The sequence below is a fragment of the Vicugna pacos genome, chromosome 7 (assembly GCF_048564905.1).
Source record: "Vicugna pacos chromosome 7, VicPac4, whole genome shotgun sequence".
NCBI classification, from domain to species: Eukaryota; Metazoa; Chordata; class Mammalia; order Artiodactyla; family Camelidae; genus Vicugna; species Vicugna pacos.
This window is the reverse complement of record NC_132993.1, coordinates 52,228,451-52,250,455: the sequence shown is the minus strand read 5'-3', so window position 1 is coordinate 52,250,455 and position 22,005 is coordinate 52,228,451. Positions and strand designations below refer to the sequence as shown.

At 35.8% G+C, this 22,005-nt stretch overlaps 1 protein-coding gene across 3 annotated transcripts in view; it reads right to left on the bottom strand.

The window, feature by feature from the left end:
* The window catches only part of AGMO (alkylglycerol monooxygenase), a 314,274-nt gene that overhangs the window by 159,855 nt on the left and 132,414 nt on the right, over positions 1–22,005 (bottom strand). For all 3 annotated transcript variants that reach the window (XM_031674224.2, XM_072964907.1, XM_072964908.1), the window contains exons 6-7: positions 21,877–21,980; positions 12,129–12,224 (exon numbers count right to left, since the gene is read on the bottom strand). In XM_031674224.2, the coding sequence (XP_031530084.2) occupies positions 12,129–12,224; positions 21,877–21,980 (200 nt within the window). The remainder of the gene's footprint in view (positions 1–12,128; positions 12,225–21,876; positions 21,981–22,005) is intronic.

The following is a 22,005-nucleotide window of genomic DNA, read 5'->3' as shown; positions in this document are numbered from 1 at the left end:
CTTCCAACAGAGAGCCAGCGAGACAGAGGGGGAGCCTCCAAGGCTCAGATCTGCCCCGAGCACCCCTTGACAGACAGAGCTAAGTTAAGTGGGCACAAAGGGTCCCTGTGACACCCAGCCCGAGACGTGAGCCAGCAGCTGGGGGCCGGGACAGGCCGACCGAGCCAGGCAGAGGACTGGGGCAGCTGCACTGAGGCAGCCCCGGGGGACAGCAGGGTGATGTGCGCCGTGGCTGGGAGGGGATACAGAGTAGAACAACCTCGGTCCCCCAAAAATTGTGAAAAAAGCAAAGCAACAAGGCTGGTATGCCCTGGGGGGAGGGGCGCCGTAGCCTTTGTCTCCTTAGACCTGCACCACCATTATTGGCACATCTCACGAGAAGAGAGGCGGGGCGCAGCCACAGCTGCCATCTCCTTCTGTGCACAGCGCCTAGGCGGGGGTGGGGCCGAGACCTGAATCCGCACCCAGGGGCTCCACAGCCTCCTAGGCAGGACTGAGACTTGTTTACAGCCCAAGGCAGATAGGATCTTTCTGCCCTGGCACCTCAGAGAACTTGCGCGACCAAGACAAACAAGGAGCTGAGATTTGGCACGGAGCAGGGGGGCAAGTCTGCCTTTGGAGCGCTGACCTGAGGCGGAGCAGGCAGCTGCACAGAGCAGTGGGGCAACTGGCACTGGGAGAGGGCGGGCAGCCACCCGCTGTTCTGGCAGGAATGCAGCACCTGACCACAGTGCTGGGAGGGGTCACAATCCGCCCACCTGCCTCCCCAGAGCACAGCATCTGACTGCAGCATCGGAAGGGGGAGTGACCCGCCTGCCCACCAGGTAAGAGCTCAGCTCCTGACCCAGTGTTAGGAGGGGGCATGATCTGCTAGCTGACAGCCACTGGGAGCAGAAGAGGGAGCCAACAGGAGGCCTCTGGAAACAGCAAGCTGAGTTCACGAAACAGTGAAGACACAAAGACCTCTCAATAAAATCATTAAGAGCACACCATCTCCAGGAGAACTAGATAACTGATACTCCTTAAGCCACAGTGCCAGAGAGATATGAGTAATATGAAGAAGCAGAGGAACCACTCCCAATTAAAAGATCAAGAGAAATCCCCTGAAAGCACAATCAAGGAAATACACATTGATGGCCTACTAGATCAAGATTTCAAAAAAGGACTGATCAAGGTACTGAAGGAATTAAAAGAAATAGTGTTTAGAGATATAAAATATGTCAAAAATGAAATAGAAGTTATCAAGAAGAACCAAGTAGAATTAGTAAACTCATTTGCTGAGATGAGAGCTGACCTAAAGGCTGTGTAAAGCAGGCTAGATAACGCAGGGGAACGAATAAGTCACCTAGAAGACAGGACAACAGAAAGCACCCAATCAGAACAGCTGAGAGAAAAACAAATAAAAAACAATGAAAACAATATAAGGGACCTATGGGATGATATAAAACATGCCAATCTACACATAATAGGGGTTCCAGAAGGAGAAGAAAGAACACAGGGGATTGAAAAGGTATTGGAAGAAATCATGACTGAAAACTTCCCAAACCTAAAGGAATCAGATATCCAAGTACAGGAGGCTCAGAGGGTCCCAGACAGGAAGAACCCAAACAGACCCACACCAAGACATATCCTAATCAAGATGGTCAGAGTCAAGGATAAAGAAAGGATCCTAAAGGCAGCAAGAGACAAACAAAGAGTGAGGTACAAGGGAACCCCCATAAGGCTCTCAGCTGATTTCTCTACACAAACACTACAGGCCAGAAGGGGGTGGCAAGATATATTCAAAGTCCTGAATGAAAAAAAGATGCAGCCTAGGATACTCTATCCAGCAAAGCTATCCTTTAGAATAGAAGGAGAGATAAAGAACTTCACAGACAAGCAAAACTAAAAGAGTTTAGCAACACTAAATCCATGCTAAAAGAAATACTGACAGGTCTACTCTAAATAGAAAAGCAGCAGGATGCTACAAAAATGAGAAACTCATAACTGGAAAGGAGATAACTGCCATGAATTACAAAAAGAATAAACGCAAAATTGTAAAAGAAGACATCTAAATCATTAAGAGTGGGAGAGTGAAGCAAGGAAAACCACTGTGGAAAACAGTATGGAGATTCCTCAAAAGACTAGGAATAGACTTACCATATGACCCAGGAATCCCGCTCCTGGGCATATATTCAGAAGGAATCTTACTTCAAAATGACACCTGCACCCCAATGTTCATAGCAGCACTATTTTCAATAGCCAAGACATGGAAACGGCCTAAATGTCTATCAACAGATGACTGAATAAAGAAGCTGCGATATATTTATATGATGGAATACTATTCAGCCACAAAAAACGACAACATAATGCCATTTGCAGCAACATGGATGTTCCTGGAGAATGTCATTCTAAGTGAAGTAAGCCAGAAAGAGAAAGAAAAATATCATATGAGATCACTTATATGAGGAATCTAAAACAAAAACAAAACATAAATACAAAACAGAAACAGACTCACAGACATAGAATACAAACTTGCGGTTGCCAAGGGGGCAGAGGATGGGAAGGGACAGACTGGGATTTTAAAATGCAGAATATATAAACAAGATTATACTGTATAGCATAGGGAAAAATATACAAGATCTTGTGGTAGCTCATAGCAAAAAAAAAAATGTAACAATGAATATATATATGTTCATGTATGACTGAAAAATTGTGCTCTACACTAGAATTTGACACAACATTGTAAAATAACTATTACTCAATAAAAAATGTAAAAATAAATAAATAAAAGAAAAAATTCACACTCTCTTAGGGGAGATATGGTATACATATATTCCAAATATAATTACAAATATGTGCACATATAACATACTTATTAATATCTAACACTAATAGTCATCAATAAGTTATAGTTAATTGTTTATTTAAGTACCATTATTTGTTTTTTATCAAAGTTTGCATTATATATTTATAAAATCTATGTACATATGCACACAAACATATGTTCACATAATAGATGAGGGACATTTTCTGCTTTCAAGGACCTCAGGGAATAATGGAACAGAGCTAAGCAATAAATACAATATAGCAGTATAAGAATTAAATTCCACTGCTATTAACTGGAAGGAACTAATACGTTATCTCATTTATGCCCCCAGCAGAGCCCATGCTATTAGTCATTAATTGCCCATATGGAAATAGATATAATCACACAGGTAGCATTAAGAAAAGTGCACTCAACTGTAAGTAGGAGGTGAAAAACAGACATTCCAGGGGAAGTGGTAATTGAGTTGCATCACGGAGAACGTTTGGGAAAAAGGCATCACAGAGAGTCTGTGCAAATACAGAAGAAAAAACAAAAAATGTTTGTTGTGCTCAGGGAGCAAAAAGCAGTGTGGTTTAGCTGGCTGACTAATGGGATGAGACTGGAAAGGTAAGCAGGGTCATCTAAGGCTGCTGAAATCTATGTATGCATTTAAGGTGTTTGAGTCTATCTTGGAGGCAACAGAGAGCCATTTAAAAATGTCTGTTGTTGGTGTTTGTTTCATGCTGGGAGTGCCCTAATATTATTTAGGTTCTAAATTGATCATTACAGTTGTCGCATGCAAATATATGGGAGAGAAAAGAGTCCGTAGGAATAGAAAAAAAATGGAACTTTGCTGTTTATCATCTATGTAACCAATGATAAGAGCATAAATTAAGGTGAGGCAGTAGAAATGAAACATGTAAGAGAGATGAAAGAGCTGAGGAAAACTCAGCAAGTGTATAATGAATACTTTAAGAGAGTGAAAGGGTGTGCTATTAATAATTATGCCAGGAAAAAGGCATATATTGGAACCATTTCAGGCGAACTGGGGCATCACTGAGAGATGTAAAATCAATAATACAGGATTTCAAGAGAGGAAAGGAGAGAAAATTGTTTACCAGGTTTGAATCCCAGATCTACTAACTAGCTACAACATTAGACAAGTTCCTTCATCTCTATCTAGTTCAATTTCCTCACTTTGAATGGGAACACCATAGTTATATTAATAAGTACATTGTATAATCAAGTAAGTAAATTTTATAGTGACTGACACATGGTCTGAGGCACACAGGCATTTGCTCTTAATAAAGAAAACACTTTACGGAGAAGAGGGAATTGAGTTTGGCCTTAAAGAATGCATGGAATAGCAGCACGCAGAAAATGTAAAAAGGAGAGAAACTATAATGATTATACAGCAGATGTATTTGGGAAAGGGAGATGGTCTAGTTTGACTGAATTGTACAGAATGGAAAGTAATGGGATATATACCAGGAGATGTATTTAAAAGGCAGTGCATGAGAAACATGAAATGCAAGAAATTTAGACTTTACTCAGCAAGCTATGGAACATCACCATAGAGTTTTCAGCAGGAGTAGCCTCTGAGAATGGATTAAATTTTAAGAGGGACAAGTAGATTCATGTAAAGGTCACACAGCACTATGGTACAGGCAAGGTTACAACTGATCTTAAGTTACCAATAGCCTTGATCTTTCCGCTGTGCCATATAGGTTCTTTATGAACCCTGTTGCCAAATGCCATGGTATACTGAGACATGATCAAATAAAAATTTTGTTTGAAAAAGAAATGTGATGGGTGAATAATGGCCCCAAATTAGCTGTAAGCCATCTATGTTACCTTTTATAAACCACAGAATCTCAGTATTCTTAGCTTTAAAAGCAATGGTGTTTGCTCACAGACTTGGTGAATATAAAAATTCCAGTTTTCTAAAACTGTCTATTAAATTTCTGGTATGGTTTCCTGCTGCATGTACTTCTACATGTACCCTTAAAATAAAGCCTTATTAACTGAACTTACTTGAACTTATATTCTTTCTTTACAACCTGTAAAAGTTTAATTGGCCTTAAGTGACTCAAATTATTTTATGGGAATTAAATGAAAAATTTTTGCTTGGCACATACTGGATGCTTAATACATGGCGGCTATTTTACTGCAACATTAAGATCAGAAATGACCCATCTGTAAGAAGCTGTGCAGAGTAGTAGATGAGAACAGGGAATTCGGATCCTGACCACTTGGTATGAAGCCCATCTTTGACGTTTACCAATTGTGTGATCCAGAGTAAGTTCCTTACTGTATTTAATTGGAGGGAATAGTATTACCTATTTCATAGAGTTGTCATGAAGATATAATGAGATATTTGTCAAAATGCTTAAAAATTAATATTTTATACAATTTAATAATTTAATAAAATAAATAACATAAATTTAATTTAAAATAAATAATACACCTAATAGTTTAATAAAATGCTGAAAAACAGTGAGTGCTGGAGAAGTATATGATATGCAAAATGAAGTAATTAAATAGACAAACAGAAACATCATCTCATATTTGCCTGAGGACATCTTAGCCAATGATAACTATTAGTAACTGAGAACTATTGTCCTGGGATGACTGTAACTGTTTATTCCCCTAAACTTCAGTCTTTTTTTTAACGTCTTTCAAGCTCAGCTAGTCCTCCTTCTACCAGAATATTGCATCTTATTCCAGTCTTCATCCAATTTTTATTTTTGTTATTACATGCAAGACTAGGAATGTCGTAGGCACTCAAGAAATGCCTGTAGGATATAATAATTGAAATATTTAGAAAGATATATTAAACACGGCAAATTAGTAATTTTGTACCATGATTAGTTTCTAAATCACACAAAAAAGGATTCTAACAAAAACCTGAACAATGCCCTTCATGATCACAATCCCAAACTCCTGTAGTTAGAAATGTATTTTTTCCAAAGTAAATTTGTACATTAATTATTTAAGTCTAAAATACAACTACATCTATTTTATTAGTAATTCCTATAAAACAAAGTATGTATTACATTAAAATTATATCATAAAATGTACACAAATAATCATAGCAATGACTAGGAATGATTAGTAAGTGACATACAGTAAAATCGGTACCTAGAACGTAGAAATAGTAAAAACGTCAACAATAATAGTACTGAAAACATTTTCTACTATTTTTTGTGTGTCAAACACTGTTTTAATCAACAGACTGTAACATGAACTATCTTTTATCATCCTCACAATACTATATATTGTTCCTATCCTTACTTTACACATGAGGAAAGAGGCATAGGAAAGTAAAGCAAACTGGGCAGGATTTAGTGATGTTAAGATATGAAATCAGGACTTGAACTCAAGCAATTTAATCTCTGAGGTCACAAAAGGAAACCACCGTTTACATTATGCAAATGGTACCTCTTACTTTTAACTTATGTTTCGAAAAAAGCACTTGAGATGAATAATTGTGTGTTTACAGTACTCATAATTAAGTTTACATGTTTATAGTATACGAAATATTCAAGAATGTCTTCCCAGGTGTCACTTTTCTTGAGTAGAGTATATGAGATTTTGAAGACTAGATAAATACTGCCAAACTTCTATGAAAATCATAATGTTGGATGCAGAAGGGCAAAACCAAAACACTCTTGGTTGCATGATCAAGAACTCAGACATCTTAAATCTGTGCTCATGCTGCTACTACTCTATCGTTTTTGCTCCTACAGGGTTACATTTTCCTATTCTCTATATATTCTAGCTTCTGCAAATTTCTGGCTTCTATTATCTTGTTAGCTATATTGCTTCACAATCCTACTGCATATTTTTCATGCTTTCTAACTATGCACATTACATTCTGCAGCTCTCCTGTACTCTAATTTCTACTGACCCGTATTATATAGGTCTATCATAAATGTATCTCCAAAGAAAAGACTGGGGCAAGTTGCATGAGTATATAGTGTTCCTGTTGAGAACAACTTGTTCTCCTCAAAGCATGTCATCTAGATCACTGATAATAATGTTTGTTCTCAGGATACATATAGCTGGCACAGTAGGATTCTACTAGAATGGCTACCCTAAGGCATGTGTTCTGATTGCAAGGAGAAAAGGAGGCGGGGGTGGTAGATCTCGCAGAGAAAGTGCTGGTCACATTTTGAGACTGCAAGAGTGAGTGTAAATTGAAAGGAGAAATCCCAAAAAGAAAGGCACCACAGAGGAAGGAGTCACAATACCTGCACACAAATCTCCCCTAAACCTGACTCTTGAATTAAGAATCTTGGCTGACTCTTAAATTATTCACGTATAGAACAAGACACTAAGGAACTTGCTGAAAAGCTAAGAAGGTAAAAAGCTAGAAAATTTCTAAGGAGGAACTTCAGCTGCTGCCTGGTACTGGCAAGAGAGAATTTAGAACTCATATCCTACCAAGTCAAATGGGCTTTATATAAACACCTTAGGCATTTCATTAAAAACAAACGAAAAAAACGCAGACCTTGCCCTAAGATAAAAGACCACCAAGGATAAAAAATAGGCCCCAGGACTAAAGACAGTACTAAAAGACATGTCTTATCAAAGTGCAAATCAAAGCCTCCAAAAATACAAGATGGTTAGCTAATTATGTTGCTGCCACCCACAATTTAAAAATATGTTCAAAGGAATAAAACAGAATCTAGATTCCCTACAACAAATTTGCCATGAAGATTCTCTAATAATAATTTACTAAGTATACTAAGAAAAAAAATGTGATCTATATCAAGGAAAAAAACAGTTAATTGAAGTGCATAGGACTTGCACATGACTCAGATGTTAGAATCAGCAAACCAGAATTTAAGCATAATTATTACAATTAAGACTTAGTGGTTGCCAAGGGGGCGGAGGGTGAGAAGGGATAGACGGGATTTCAAAATTGTAGAATAGATAAACAAGATTATACTGTATAGCACAGGGAAATATACACAAGATCTTATGGTAGCTCACAGAGAAAAAAATGTGACAATGAATATATATATGTTCATGTATAACTGAAAAATTGTGCTCTACACTGGAATTTGACACAACATTGTAAAATGATTATAAATCAATAAAAATGTTAAAAATAAATAAATAAACTAAAAAAAAGACTTAAAGGAAAAGATAGTCATAGTAAGTGACAATTTCAGCAAAGAAACAAAATTTAAAACGTATCTGATGTGAGAAGTCACTGAATGGGCTTAAAAGCAGAGTGGTGAGAGCAAGTAAAAGTGTAAATGAACCTGAAGACAAATTGATAGAACTTATCCTATCCGAATAAGAAAAAAAGCAAAATTTTAAATTACAGAGCATTACTGACCTCTGGGTCAACGTCAAATAGTCTAATAAACAAGTATTTGGAATCCCAACAGAAGAGACAGAGTAAGGTACAGAGCCAATATTTAAGGAAATAATGGCCAGATTCCAAAATTTGATTTAAAATATACTGTCTGTGAACTCTAACCAATAAGGCAATAAAAATAAATACATGACAAAAATACAGGAAAGAAAGGAATAAAATTTTTATTCAAAGATCACAAAATTGTGCATGAGAAAAGGCCTAGAGGATTTTAAAACAAATTATCTTACAAATTTTATAAACAGTTCTTCCTATAAAGCTATAGTAATCAATAAAATGAGGGACTGTATAAGAGGAGAGCAAGGAATCAATGGAAGACAAGTCTAAAATTAGATCCAATCATACATGGTCAATTTCTTTTCAACAAAGGACCCAAATAATCCAATGGATAAAAGAAAGTCTCTATAATAAATGGTGTTGGAATAAGTGGATGTGTGCCTAGAAATAATGAATTTTGACCCCTACCAAATAACATTCACAAAAGTTTATTCCAGTATTAACAGACCCAAAGGTAAAATTAAAACTCAAAAATTTCCAAAGGAAATTCTAGGGTAATTTCTTTGAGTTTGTGATAGTCAAATATTTCTTAGAGAAAAATACAATGAAATAAACCTAAACATAAAAATTTTTTCCTGATAAATTAATCTTCAAAATTCAGTATTTCTTTTCATGAAAATCATTAGGAAGAAAATGAAAACCATACAAGTTGGGGAATATACTTAAAATACATATATTTGACACTGATTTATATCTAGACTCTATAAAGAACTCCAACAAATCAACTTAAGCAAACACCATAATAAAAATAAGTGCTTGAACAGACAGTTCCTTAAAGCAAATATATTGATGTCCAATAAATACATGTAATGCTGCTCAAGATCATTCATTATGAGGGATACATTACCACAAAGAGATAGCTCTTAACCCTCATTAGAAAGGGAAAAATTTATGGTAATATCTTATTCTAATCCTATCTCTCAGCCATTCTGAATATCTTTCCCCTCGGAAAATGGCTGACTATCCACGTGTACTTCTAGAGACATTTTAGGCATGTATGAATACAGGAAAACACAGAGTTGTTTTCTTTTTTTAGATATAAATATTAGCATATACTATACTTCCTTATGCAGCCTGATTTATTTGGAAATCTGTTCCTATTAGTACATAAAGAGACTGCTTATTATGTTTGTAACTGAAAATAATGTTACTCATAGATGCTTGAGTTCAGCACTATAAAAAATCATCAAGTTATACGGCCCAAATCTTGGATACCAACTAACTGTTTCTTTTTTATATTTCTTTGCCCAAACATCCTCTGATATGTACATGAACAATATGATAGTAAATTTAAGTTAAGTCAAAGGTAATAGGTAAAGTTACTATTGCTACTGTATTGTGTAAATCAGTTAATACTCAAGCACCATCTAATATCTTAAAAAGTAACTATAGTGTTCCAGTTACTAAGTTTAAAACATATTAAATAATTTTTTCTAATTCCATTTAGTAAACTCAAAAGAAAAGGGTATAATGGACTATGTAAACAAAAAAGTAGTCATAAAAATTAAGCCACAGAATACAGTTTTAAGTAGAATGTTTTATAACTTTCAAAAAAAGAAGGGAGTAGATGCTATCGCTTCTGCACTGAAGTAACTCAAAAGTAAACAGAAAATTTCATTTTAAACTCTTTAGCTTGTTTTATGACCTATTTCATGTCTCATCAACAATATTTCAAAAGCATGTTGTTAGTTTTTTTTTTCCTTCCTTTGATCATCACCTGATTGAAGGGAATAAACTTTTCTTTGATTTTGGAAAATCAGTACCTCCTTAATGCCAGATTCCCCTCAGAGTGAGAACTGAGTTTATGGATATAAGCAGGTGAAACAACTGGTAAGAAATTAAACCTCCAGGCAAGCATATACAGGGCTCTGCAGCCAACATCGTCATGTCTGTGGCTCATAGGCTTTTTTTCTGTGAATGCAGACCCAACCACGATACCTGAAACTGAACAGCGCCAAAGTGGCCTAAAGGGGCTAACGTGTTTCAGAGTCACACAGTGGGTATTTTTCTAGACTAAAGGTTATTGTTTTCAGTTTTCATCTTTTATTTCTTAATCTAGTGCATATTAACATTTAATTTAAAAGGTAGGGCAAGAGCATGAATACCAAAAAAATAAATGTAAGTGTTCTCGCTCCAGTTCTCTATACCACCTGCCCCTCTCTCCAGAAGCAGCCACTGTTACAATCCTCTACTTCCTTAATGGTTTTATTACAGGTAAATGAATGACAATATGCTGTCTATAATAATGAATGTAATTAAGTAAAAATCTTACAAATAGACTCACAGCTAATGATATAATTTAAAATTCTAAGAATCAGACTTTAATTTCAGAAGGATATTCTTGCTTCTGCGCAGCTCGACTGCAGTAACTGTGCAAGGTGCAGCCCTTGCAAAGGATGAAGTGCAACACAGGGGAGAGGTTCTAAAGCATTGCTTTTGAGTGTGAAATGAAGCCACATGCAAGTTCTGAGCTTTCAAAGAAATGTCTGACCACTGGCTTTCCTGCATTCCTCATTTACCTCCTGAGATGGATCTGAAGCCCTGGCTTTCGGACTTCTCAGAGGGCCCCAGGAAAAGGCGGAAGTTACTTAGGCACCATTGTTCCGTATCCAGCCTAACACGGGACCCAACGCGTGGCATGACCTGGAGCAGAGCTGCTATAAAAACGTAATTCTCCTTTAACCCCTCCATGTAAATCATCAGAAAGCTTCCCTCCACTGATTTAAACAAATTTGGTCTTTGACCTCTAGAGTCAGAATTGGCCTCAACAACTCTTTCAGATGGTTGTACTATTGACTGTTTGATGTATGTCAGCTACCATAAAATGCAATACTATCTCATGACAGATCTTCAAATAATGTCACATGTGTCCAAAGTTACGGTAATAGTCTTTTTATCCCACGTAAAGCAGTAGCATGAAATGCTGCAGATTAATGAAATAATGCACTTTGTTGTATCAAGCTTTGGAATCTAATGCAGCTGTGATTTGCAGTATTGTTCAACCAGTTGCAACACCTGTCAACATGCTTCCTATTGAACTTCAAAAGGCTTCCAATAAATACCAAATGCTTGAAAGGGTTCTCATGTGTGTAAGTAAGAATTTTTCTGGGTCTGTGATTTTTGGTATTTAACAACCAGATCAGTACGATAGTTCATAAAACAATCAGTTCCTTAATGATCTATCTGCAAACATTCAAGTCTGACAATTTGAGATACCACAGAAGACCCGAGAAATTATATTTGTTCACTTCTCTGGGGGAAAAATTTAACAATATATTGAATACACTTTAAATAAAACCTAAACTTTAAAATTGGAGCAAGATTTTTAGTCAAAAAGCACTTTGATAATTTCTTTAAGCATTAAGCTTTTTTAAAGTTTTCAAGGAGTTTCCACTGATTGATGTATGTATATCTATAAATAAAAATGTATAAATATTATAAATTTATATATAATTAAATATTACTTAAGAAATTTTATTATAAATATAATCATTATTATAAATAATACATTAAATAAATAAATAGTATATATATTTACAAATATATAATTATATATAAACTTACATCTCTAAATTGAAATGAATCTCAACATCTTTTGGTGAGCAATGTTTAATAAACTGTAATACAGGAAGATATTGCATTGAATATAGTATTAAAATGTTTTGGTACTTAATAGTTCAACAATTGTTTTATTTAATTGAGACCAACTGGCCTCATTGCTTCTTATAAACTTTGCAATATATATTCAGTAAAAAGGAATAAAAATGAACAGATGTTTCTCCTTAAAGAAGGCAGACAAAGATTTTTCTTACACAATAAATCAGCTGCTGGTGGATTTCCAGGACATTGCTTTAGGCTAACTATGTAGGTATAAAACTTAAGAAAAAAAATTACCTTTGTGTGGATCCAAAACTGGTAGAGAAGATTAAACTGAAGATGAACAGCATATACTGAAGGTGGTATGAAGAGGGCCAGGGGAGAGTAGAATATCTGAAAGATTAAGACATTTTAAAATTGCAAGTATGATTTCTCAATGTAACATATACTCTTACTAATGGCAACATTCTGAATATATACTTCAGCAAATATACCTCATGCTTTAGCAAATATATCTTATCCCATATATTTTATTGCCAGGTTTGACTTTGCAACATTAATTTTCCACATGATGATAAAATTAGAGACATGTTGGGGAGCTAAGTCCACTGGACTTCTATTTCGCATTTAATATTGTGGAGTTAAAATAATGTATGTGATATGTTATTTCCTTAATCTTGAAAAGGTTGAGTGTATTTCCTGGAAGTTAGGAGGTTTTTTATACACACAAAAAACACTCTCTTTAAGTAAAAAAAAAATTTAGAAGCATGTGCCTTTATACCTTGACAGTTCCCAAATACTGTATTATTATGACATTCTTAATAATAAAATGAAATTATAATAAAAGAAAGTAACTTAAAAGAAGAAGATAAAATATATTTTCCCTTTTAATTTTTTTTCCTGTGGTTGACAATTGCTCCTGACTTTTTCAGTTAGCAAGGAAGGGGCTATGATATGGTGCCACAGTGGAAGCAAATTTTGAAGGTCCCTATTTCCTAACAGACGGAAATGCCTCTGACTTGGAAAAACAACTTATGCTTAAACCGTTTAAACCACAGAACTGGTTAGAATCAACTAATAAGCACAATCTGCTGTGTTTGCCCAATGACTTTGATCCCCAAGAGTGGTTTCATGTTGTAAAAAAAATTTTATAAAGTGAGAAACTAAACAACCAAATAGGAAGGAAAAGAATCCGACTTCCTCTTTATATTCTGGGTTTTACAGAGTTAACATTTCCAAAAGACTAGATATTTTAAAAACTTTTTTTTCAGAATAGTGTAATTTTATTTTTAAATTATTTTAAAGCTTTTGTTCTCAATTAGGTCAATATCATTTCAACAGTGTCTAGTCATGATTATACATTTGAAATTGGGCATTTACATAAACTCTTCTAGTTTTGTTTCAAAACTTAAGTCATGAAAAAATCTCAGCTGTCATCACAGCAGGATCAGTTTCATTATTTATAAATGCATTATTAAGCAATGGATTCTATTAGTGAGCAACAAAAGAATACTGGGCTCTTACTCAAGGCATTCTCTTTTAAGCCTTGGTTTTACTGCAGAATCACTTGTAGGATTCACAAAGTTCTTAAACTTCTCTAGCCTTTAGTTTTCTCAAATGAATGATGAAGAAAACCATTTGAAATCTAGCCACCTTTTGGTTCCAAAAGTTCTGTGAAAATCGTGAATCAATTTTTTCGTGATATATTAAAATAGTCTTCTTACAATAGGTTAATTAAAAATATTTGAAACACATACATAACTTATTATTTAAGTATTTTAAGTTAAGGAGTATTTTGGAATCTTTGAGATGTAAATTAAAATGTAGAACACCTTATCTGGGATGCTTAATAAATGACTATTTGGAAAGATAGTGTGTACAGGGAGAATATTTATAGTTCATTGTAATTCCTCAAAGTGTGAAGAAATAGTCCTTTGAGGTAGCGACAGCTATTATTGGAAAAGGGGGTTCTATATTCAGATAAATTGTAAAGAGGTGAGTCAGGCAAGTGAAGTTTCTTCACCATAGGACTTCACAGAGCCTTTGACATCCTAGTACAAACCGGGAGCCTTTTAGCCCATAGAGTACTTTTAAAATGAATTTCCTGTAAGATTAGACTTTCTAAAAAAACACATCTGATGAAACAATGTCCCAAATTTTACAAATCAGAAAATACAATGGTGACCTGACAATTAGAAAATGAGCTCAGCAGGAATTCTAACAAATGACTTTTCTGACATGAAATAAAGACATGGGTCAGAAGTAAGCCACATGAATCACATAAAGCTAATTTCTTGTGATTAATTCTATAGAAAGAGTCAAATAATACAACTAAGATTCTAATTTCTAAAATCAAAAACAGCCTAATAAATGCCACCTAGGTCTGAGACCTCTAACTCATCTTTTCTCCACCTTCAATCTTTGCATTCCCAAATCCAGTACAGTTTTTAAACCCAGTTTAAATGCCACTTGTATCATAAACCCTCAGATGGTACTAACTTCTCAGAATACACTTCTTCCTTCTCAGACTTAAACTCTCAATACCTGAGCCAGAGGATATTACACTATTTACCAAATACTTCCTTTCCTGCCATGCATTCAAACCCATGTAATCCTGACTCCAAGACTCTTTAGCCTTAAACTGTACTGCCTACCCAAGGTTATTTTATTGTCTCTGGAAAGTAGTCATTTATTATAGCATCATAAGGGAGGGAAACAACCCAGATCTGTACGTGTGAAGAAAGAATGAGAATGGGTCTAGAGGTGAGCTTAGGCTAAGGTGAGCCTTAGGGGAGAACATGAGTGGGTTTTATCCGGTTCATCAAGTAAATGGGGCAGCCAGGGGTTGTGTGAGGAAGCATTATGAATCAAGAAACAACATGGCATTCAAGGGGCATTGTAAGTATTTTGGCATTGCTGGAGGTGTTAGAGAATGTGGCAAGAAACTGGTTTGAACCACAGAATTCACGGGTAGATCTCGGGGAGTCTGTGAACTCCCCTGACATCACTACAACAAAGTGTGGGCTTCTGTGCATGGGGCAATGTGCAATTTTCTAAGAAAACAATCAACAGCTTTCATCTGGAAGTCTCTGGTGAATCCATCACTCACCACAGCCAAACAAAAGCAAAAACAAAAGATAATTTAGACATTGGTCAAAACAGAGAGGGAGCCTTTAATGCCCAAAATGGAATGGAATCCTATTTCAATAGCCCAGTGAAAAACCATGTACAGTGAACCACAGCAGCAGCCATGGGGATGGAAATGCAGAACATATAAGAGATCCAAGTATTTAGTAACTATTTAAACATATGCGATGAGAGGAACAGAGGAGTATCAGAAGACACCCAGACGTCTCTGGCTTGTGCGTTGGGTGATTGATGGTGTTTACCAAGCTGGTGAATAGGAGGAGGACTAGATTTATAAAGTTCAATGTAGGGAACACTGTGTTTGGTATCTCCCAAGGAAGTTGTTGAGTAAGCAGATGTGTCCTGCAAATATCACCTGAACTGAAAAATGACACTGGATAGCAGGTACAGAGCAGTGGAGCAGGAGGTCTGGAATCCAAACCCAGTACATTTAAGAATCATTCAAAGAGGTGATGAAACAGAGGTAGAGATTACTTACTTTTCTCTTTCCTGAGAACAAGGAAGGAGAGAGCTGGAGGTATTTTTGGATAGAATATGTGGATGAGAAAGGAGATTTTATGGGTTTTCTTTCTTTCGTTTTTTAATATGAGAGACACCAACATATTTATGATGTATTCAGAAGGAGCCAGTTGAGAGGAAGAGGGACAAATGCCAAAAGTAGCTGATGAAAAAAAGTCCAAGAGAGGAACAAAGTAGAAGCAATGTCACCGATCTAAGGATAAGACTTACTGAAGAGAGGCGAGCACTTTCTGTAAAACTAGAGGGAAGAAAGCATATATGATACTCCGGCATTGTTCACAGCCCTCCGAAGGACCTGACCCTGCAGATAACTTGATCCTAGATTTCTAACCTCCAGAACTGTGACACAAGACATTTCAGTTCTTCTAAGCCACACGGTTTTGGATACTTTGTTAGGGGTTCCCAAGAAAATAATTCATATAGTATATATTTTACTTGGCATTCCCTATATTTATCATATTTTTCATAATTTGGGTTTTCACAGGTATTCTCCTTCTACATAATGTTCTACTTACAACAATATTTATGACAGAATTTTATTCTTACAAATTGAAATCAAGCATCATTTCTTCTGTGACTTTTCCCTTCCCACCATGGTTCTCAGAGCAGACATAACCCTCTAAAATCATAACAACTCGTACTGCAATGGCTGTAGGCCTGCTTGAATCCCTCCAAGGAAAGCAATATCCTGAAGAATAGAAGCTCATGACTTACTTCTTCTCATATCCCCAAACTTTGCCACCATGACTACCTCTGCCAATCAAAAGTGCATATGGAAAAAAAATGAGTGGATGCACTTCTCAAAACAAGCACAGTAACACGTAAAGGGTGTTGAATATTTTAGCTAGTTGTACACCTTTTTAAGATGACAATAAGATAATGCCGCTTTATGCAGAGCCTTTGACTACAATTTCCCTTATTTACTCTTCATTGCAAGGACTATCTTCATTACAAATGACTGTCAGATTTCTGTAATGAAAAATTTTGAGAACCAGGAAATAATTTTATTTTCTCAAATTTCCAAATGACTTGGTAAGCAACAGAGTAATTCCATTTTCTTCATCTATGCTAGAATCAACGATCTAAAAGTGGCCAACACACAAACTGGCACAGGGCTTCGTTTATTTAATGTATGGACACAAACTTGGTCTTATTCACTGTCTTTGAATGTGGTTGAGGGTGGTGAAGGGAGGCCTCGGAGTTCTGAGGAAAGGTCCCGAGAGAAGTCTTGTTTTCTTACTTCATGGGGGGCTCAAGGCTTGCTTTCATTCTGTGACATAAGAGTTATGAGAATTTAATCCCTAGTGCATTTGATTGCATTACATCAAAGTTGTTAGTTTTTTGTGTCTTTATTTGTTCACATTCATCTTTATATAGCTCCAACTCCCACATATTGAAAAATAGTCTTAGGTTATGTAGTTTGGCAGAGAGTACATTGTAATAAAAAGATCTGAGATTTCACTAAAAGTTCCTCTGCAGTTTTATATGTAATATAAAAACAGTATTATACGTGTGAATCATACTTGATAGAGTTCAAAGAATTTCCACACTCATTTTTTAAGGTGATCTTCAAAATAACAAAGTGAGAAGGCAGAGCAAATATTAATTGCCTTATTTCATGTACAAAATCACTGAGATCCAATATTATTTGGTTCAGGGTGGCAAAGTTTCTTAACAACTGAGCTAAGGCTGGGAACCAGACTACTTTCTTCCTAATAAATTGCTCTCCTCTGTTTTCTAAATAAAATCAACATGTATCTTGAAATTATTATGCTCAAAAATAATAAAATCATCATATATTTATGTATTTCCTAACTTGTAGAAATAAAGGTTTTCACAAATTGACATTATAACTACATTCCTTTCCTCTGGTATGGTTAAAATTTACCTCTTTTTAGTTCACTAATATGCTGTAACCATTTTACTAATTTTTATAATATTAATAATACCAACCTAGAAAACAAAATTTTAATGTTTGAGACCTACTAAAGAGCTAAAAAAAATTACTCAACCCAGTCATGAAACTAAGTGCATTTATCTTTTGTATTATGCTTTTAAGAGAAATATTCAGCTTGTAGAAATGTAGATAGCTTACTATTTCCCATTAAATAGTTTCATATAATTATACAAATATGCTAAAATATATTCTATTCCAAAAGACAAATAAGTTACTCACCCCATGCTCTAATTTTTTGAGGATCTATTAAATCACAAACATTTAAATGAGTAACAGATTTAAATTATTTCACACATTGGCTTTACTCTAGTTACTCTGAAAAATGTTTTCTTTGACACATTTATTTTGACAATATTAAACATTTGTATTTCATTCATTCATGTTATGTGAGCACTTGTGTGAACATTTATACATGCTAAGTATATAACAGTGAAAAAAGTAGAAGTACATTCATTTCTTTTAAAATTTACAGGCTGGTATGAAAGGCAGCAATGCATATAATGTAAATATCTATAGTAGAGATATGCAAGGCTTTATGGGACCTGGAAAAAAAAGTGACCGAGGAAAGTCAGCGAGAAATACATTGAATCTTGAAGGATATAACAATCAGAGGTAAATCGGAAATAACATTCCAGGCGGAGATAACTCCATGCTTAATAACGTATCAAGGCATTATGGCACGGTAGATTTAGAGAACTGAAAATTAATTGTTAAACTGGAGATGGAGTGACAGTGGCAGAGGGTGGAAGACAAGACTGGAAGGAGAAGTGGGATCAAGTTTTGAATAGCTCTGTGTGTGATAAGGACTCTATGAGATTCCTTTCTCAGAGCTGGAAAGGAGTTTAGCTTGTTCCCAGCTGGCATTCTGGAAAGGGAACTGTGAGTGATGGATTGAGGGATTAAGAATGGAAACACAGCTACTTAAGAACAACAGCCAATTTAAAATAGCATGGCTGAATCCTTGTTTTTTAGGGGGTCCCAGGAGTCAATGTCTTTTGTTAATGGCTAGTTCTAAATTTGTTTTATTTTATTATTTTTTTTAGAGTTGGTATATAGTCTATAGTGGCTCTGAGTTTGAAAATATAAGTATGTGCACACAGTTTTATTGTTTAATAAATTGCTTATTTTATAATAGTTTCATACTTGGAAAAGTGTTGCAAAGGTAGTACAAGAATTTGCCACATTCCCTCCACCCAATCTCCCTATTGTTAACGTATCACTAAGAAAATAAGATGTTAATCCCGACACTATCAAATATTACACAATAGTCATGGATATAGACACATTGTATTATTTGCAAAGTGGAGAGACAATCATGTTTAAGGCATTATATTAATCGAGATATGTATTAAAGATTGAAGTAGCAAGCAAAACCGTGTATTCAGTATATAGTAAATAAGCCTCACTTAACTTAAAAAGGCACTCTCAAAGAGAGCAACATGGGGTCGGGGATTAAGAGGTGCAAACTACCGTGTATAAAATAAGCTATAAGGATAGATTGTGTAACACAGGAAAACAGTCAGTATTTTACAGTAATAACTATAAATGGAGGATAACTTTTGAAAACTGTGAATCGGTGTATTGTACACCTGTAACTTATATAATATTATACACCAACAATATTTCAATAAAAGTAAATTAGTAATTTGGGGAGAAAAAGGCAGTCTACTAATTGTAGCTTTTTGGGGATGAGTCATGTTAAATAGAAGCTTCAAAATGGATAAAGAAATGCAGAAAGCATGGTTATAAATTCTTGAATGCTGAATTCTCATCTTTAACTACGTTAAATGACAGGTCTGCCACCCTCACTTTCATGGTGATATCAAAGAAAAGCACTCTGCGCTTAATTTGCTTTTCATTCCACAAATCAGGTTTTTCTTCAAAGACATGGCCCATTTATTATTTGCTTGAAAATACATTGTTACCTTAGTAACTACCAAATTATATGCCTTATGTAGCTGTGTTGATGAAGGGAGTCTTACAAAGGACTCAAAGAAGATAGAGACCTGACAAGTCCGTTCGATTTTAATTTTAAACTTGATGTTAATTTTAAAAGACCTGTCACAGACTGGCAACCACCTGAGGCCCTTAAACCATCTAGATTATCTTCTATCAGACCTACAAATGCTAAACAGGGATCCAGGCTGATTTACAATCCCTACCTTTCATCTCTCCCACTGCAAAGCCTCCCTTTTCCCCATCTCCACCCCAAACTAGCAGTATGTGTTGCGTTCCAAACACCCATTTACTTCTTCAGCATATTTTCTGAGTCCTCGGCAAAGAGACATGAGATTAAAAAGGGGCTTTATTCTGGCGATAAATAGAGGTACATTTATATCTACATTTCACTTAGATCGTCACTAATCTGTATCTTTGAATGCACTGACTTAATAGGGGAAAGAACATAAGTTAAAGCAGGATAAAGATGACCATAAACTGGGAGTCAGGTGTCTGGACTCAAATTCCAACCAGCAACGTTCAATACTCTCTCAGGCTCCCCTGAGATTCATTTTGTAGCCCTTAAAATAGATGATTTAAATATATTATCTCTGAGGTTTCTGCTAGTTCTGACATCTGTGATGTTCAGATACAAATTTTCCTTTGATAATGCCTCAGATAATTAATTCACTAACTGCACTGATTTCCCTGGAGCAACTTCACACACAGCTACACCCTTTCTTGGAGGCTTTCTCCCCCATAATGCAACTGTTGGAGGTTTGAGTCATCCTCATGCAAAGTGAAATACATAATTAAGGAGAGAAAAAATATTCTGAGATTACATTTTAATCAGTCACACATTCTGCCTATTTTGTACAGGATATAATTGAAGTTCGTATTAATGCGGCTACTCTCTAAGGAGGGAGGGTGAACAGGATCCCCCTTCTCCATCAGGGGCCTGTTCTTCCCTCCGTTCTCTGGAGCCCTAGACTAGTCTTGAGTTACACAGCTGTGTAACAGGTATTTTCTTCTACGTTTAATCCTTCCAGAGTTCAGGCAAAGGCTAGAGAAGATGGGGGAGGTGGGTAAGCACATATCCCCACAACCATACCAGCACTTTAATTTCAAACTTCTGGCCTCCAGAACTGTGAGACAATGCATTTCTGTTGTTCTAAACCACCCAGTTTGTGGTACTTTGTTACAAGAGGCCTAGGAAATTAATACAAGCTGTAACATAGGTGTATGGTGTGGGGAGCATGGTTTTTTTTAATATCCATTTCAGGAAATGTATCAGTGGCATCCCTGGCTTATACATTTGTACTGCCTATGCTCCTGTTTGGGTTAGAACACGTGCCAGTATCTTTTTCTACTGGTTATGAGGCATCTAATTTCAAATATGGGGCTTTGTCACTGTGTAATTAACCTCACTAATACACAGTTCCCTGATAATAGTAGTACTTGATCTAGCATGCCACAGGGCTTATTTGTGAGGATCAAATGGGATAACGTAAGTGAAAAACAATATAAAGGCACAGGATTTTGTGTGGAGGTTGAGACTTCTGCAGCCAGGTTGAATGAGTTCAAATTCTATGTCTCCCTTTACCAATTTCATAACCGAACTATGGACTCAGTTCCATCTATTTTGAAGTGAGAGTTGTACAATACTACCTGTGTCTTCAAGTTGTCATGAAGAGCAAATAAATTAATACATACAATCTTAGAAGACTATCCAGCAAAAAGAAAATAATCAATAAATGGTCACTTGCAAACTAACGAACCATACAAATGTTAGATCATTGTCATTTATAGTCAGCAAACAGCTATTGACGAATGCATTTACACATCAATAACCCTGACTTTCTAGGTCAACATGCATTTCAGCAGCAGAATTTTGAAAAGCTAAGAAGAGTTAAAGCGGAACCATCACAGATGAGGTCTGATACCCAGCGGATCAGGTCTGCCCAGCAGATCAGAAGACCCTTGGAACTAGAGACAACTTCTGGTTTTCATAAGTCTTTTCATTTCCTTGTGTTAAGATATTTTAGAGCCAAACTTTTTGTTGAGCATGGTACTAACCACTCTAACACGTAAATAAAAAGCAAAAGATTTAAGCAGATTTGACTTGGACTTGCAGAAATGGGAATTGTTTTTTTTAAAAAACTGCTTTTAAAAGTTTCTCATGAAATCTTTGCATATATTTGAATTGAGATATATTGTCTACGCATCACTTCCCTTATCTGACTGTACATGAAGAACAGACAGCCACTTTCTCACCTTGCTGTATACCTCAAGGTGAGTTTTAGGGCACAAACAAAAGACTACCATTGAAAAACACCACTTGCTTCATGTGTGTCTGGCTTTATAGAGGAGAAAGTAGTATCTTACTAAAATACCTTCTACTGGTTTACTCAGAAGAAATAGAAACAGTTGAGACTTTTAAGAAATGGATTATATTGTCACATCTATTCAACTGCATAAACTTACCCCGGAAGTATGTATTTGGAAGACAGATTGTCTCAGAGCTGTGGATAAGTTATAGCCTTCAGAACTGTGGTGTGTTTGGTGTGCAGCCCACATGATATTAACCTCTGCAAAACACATAATTTGAAATGA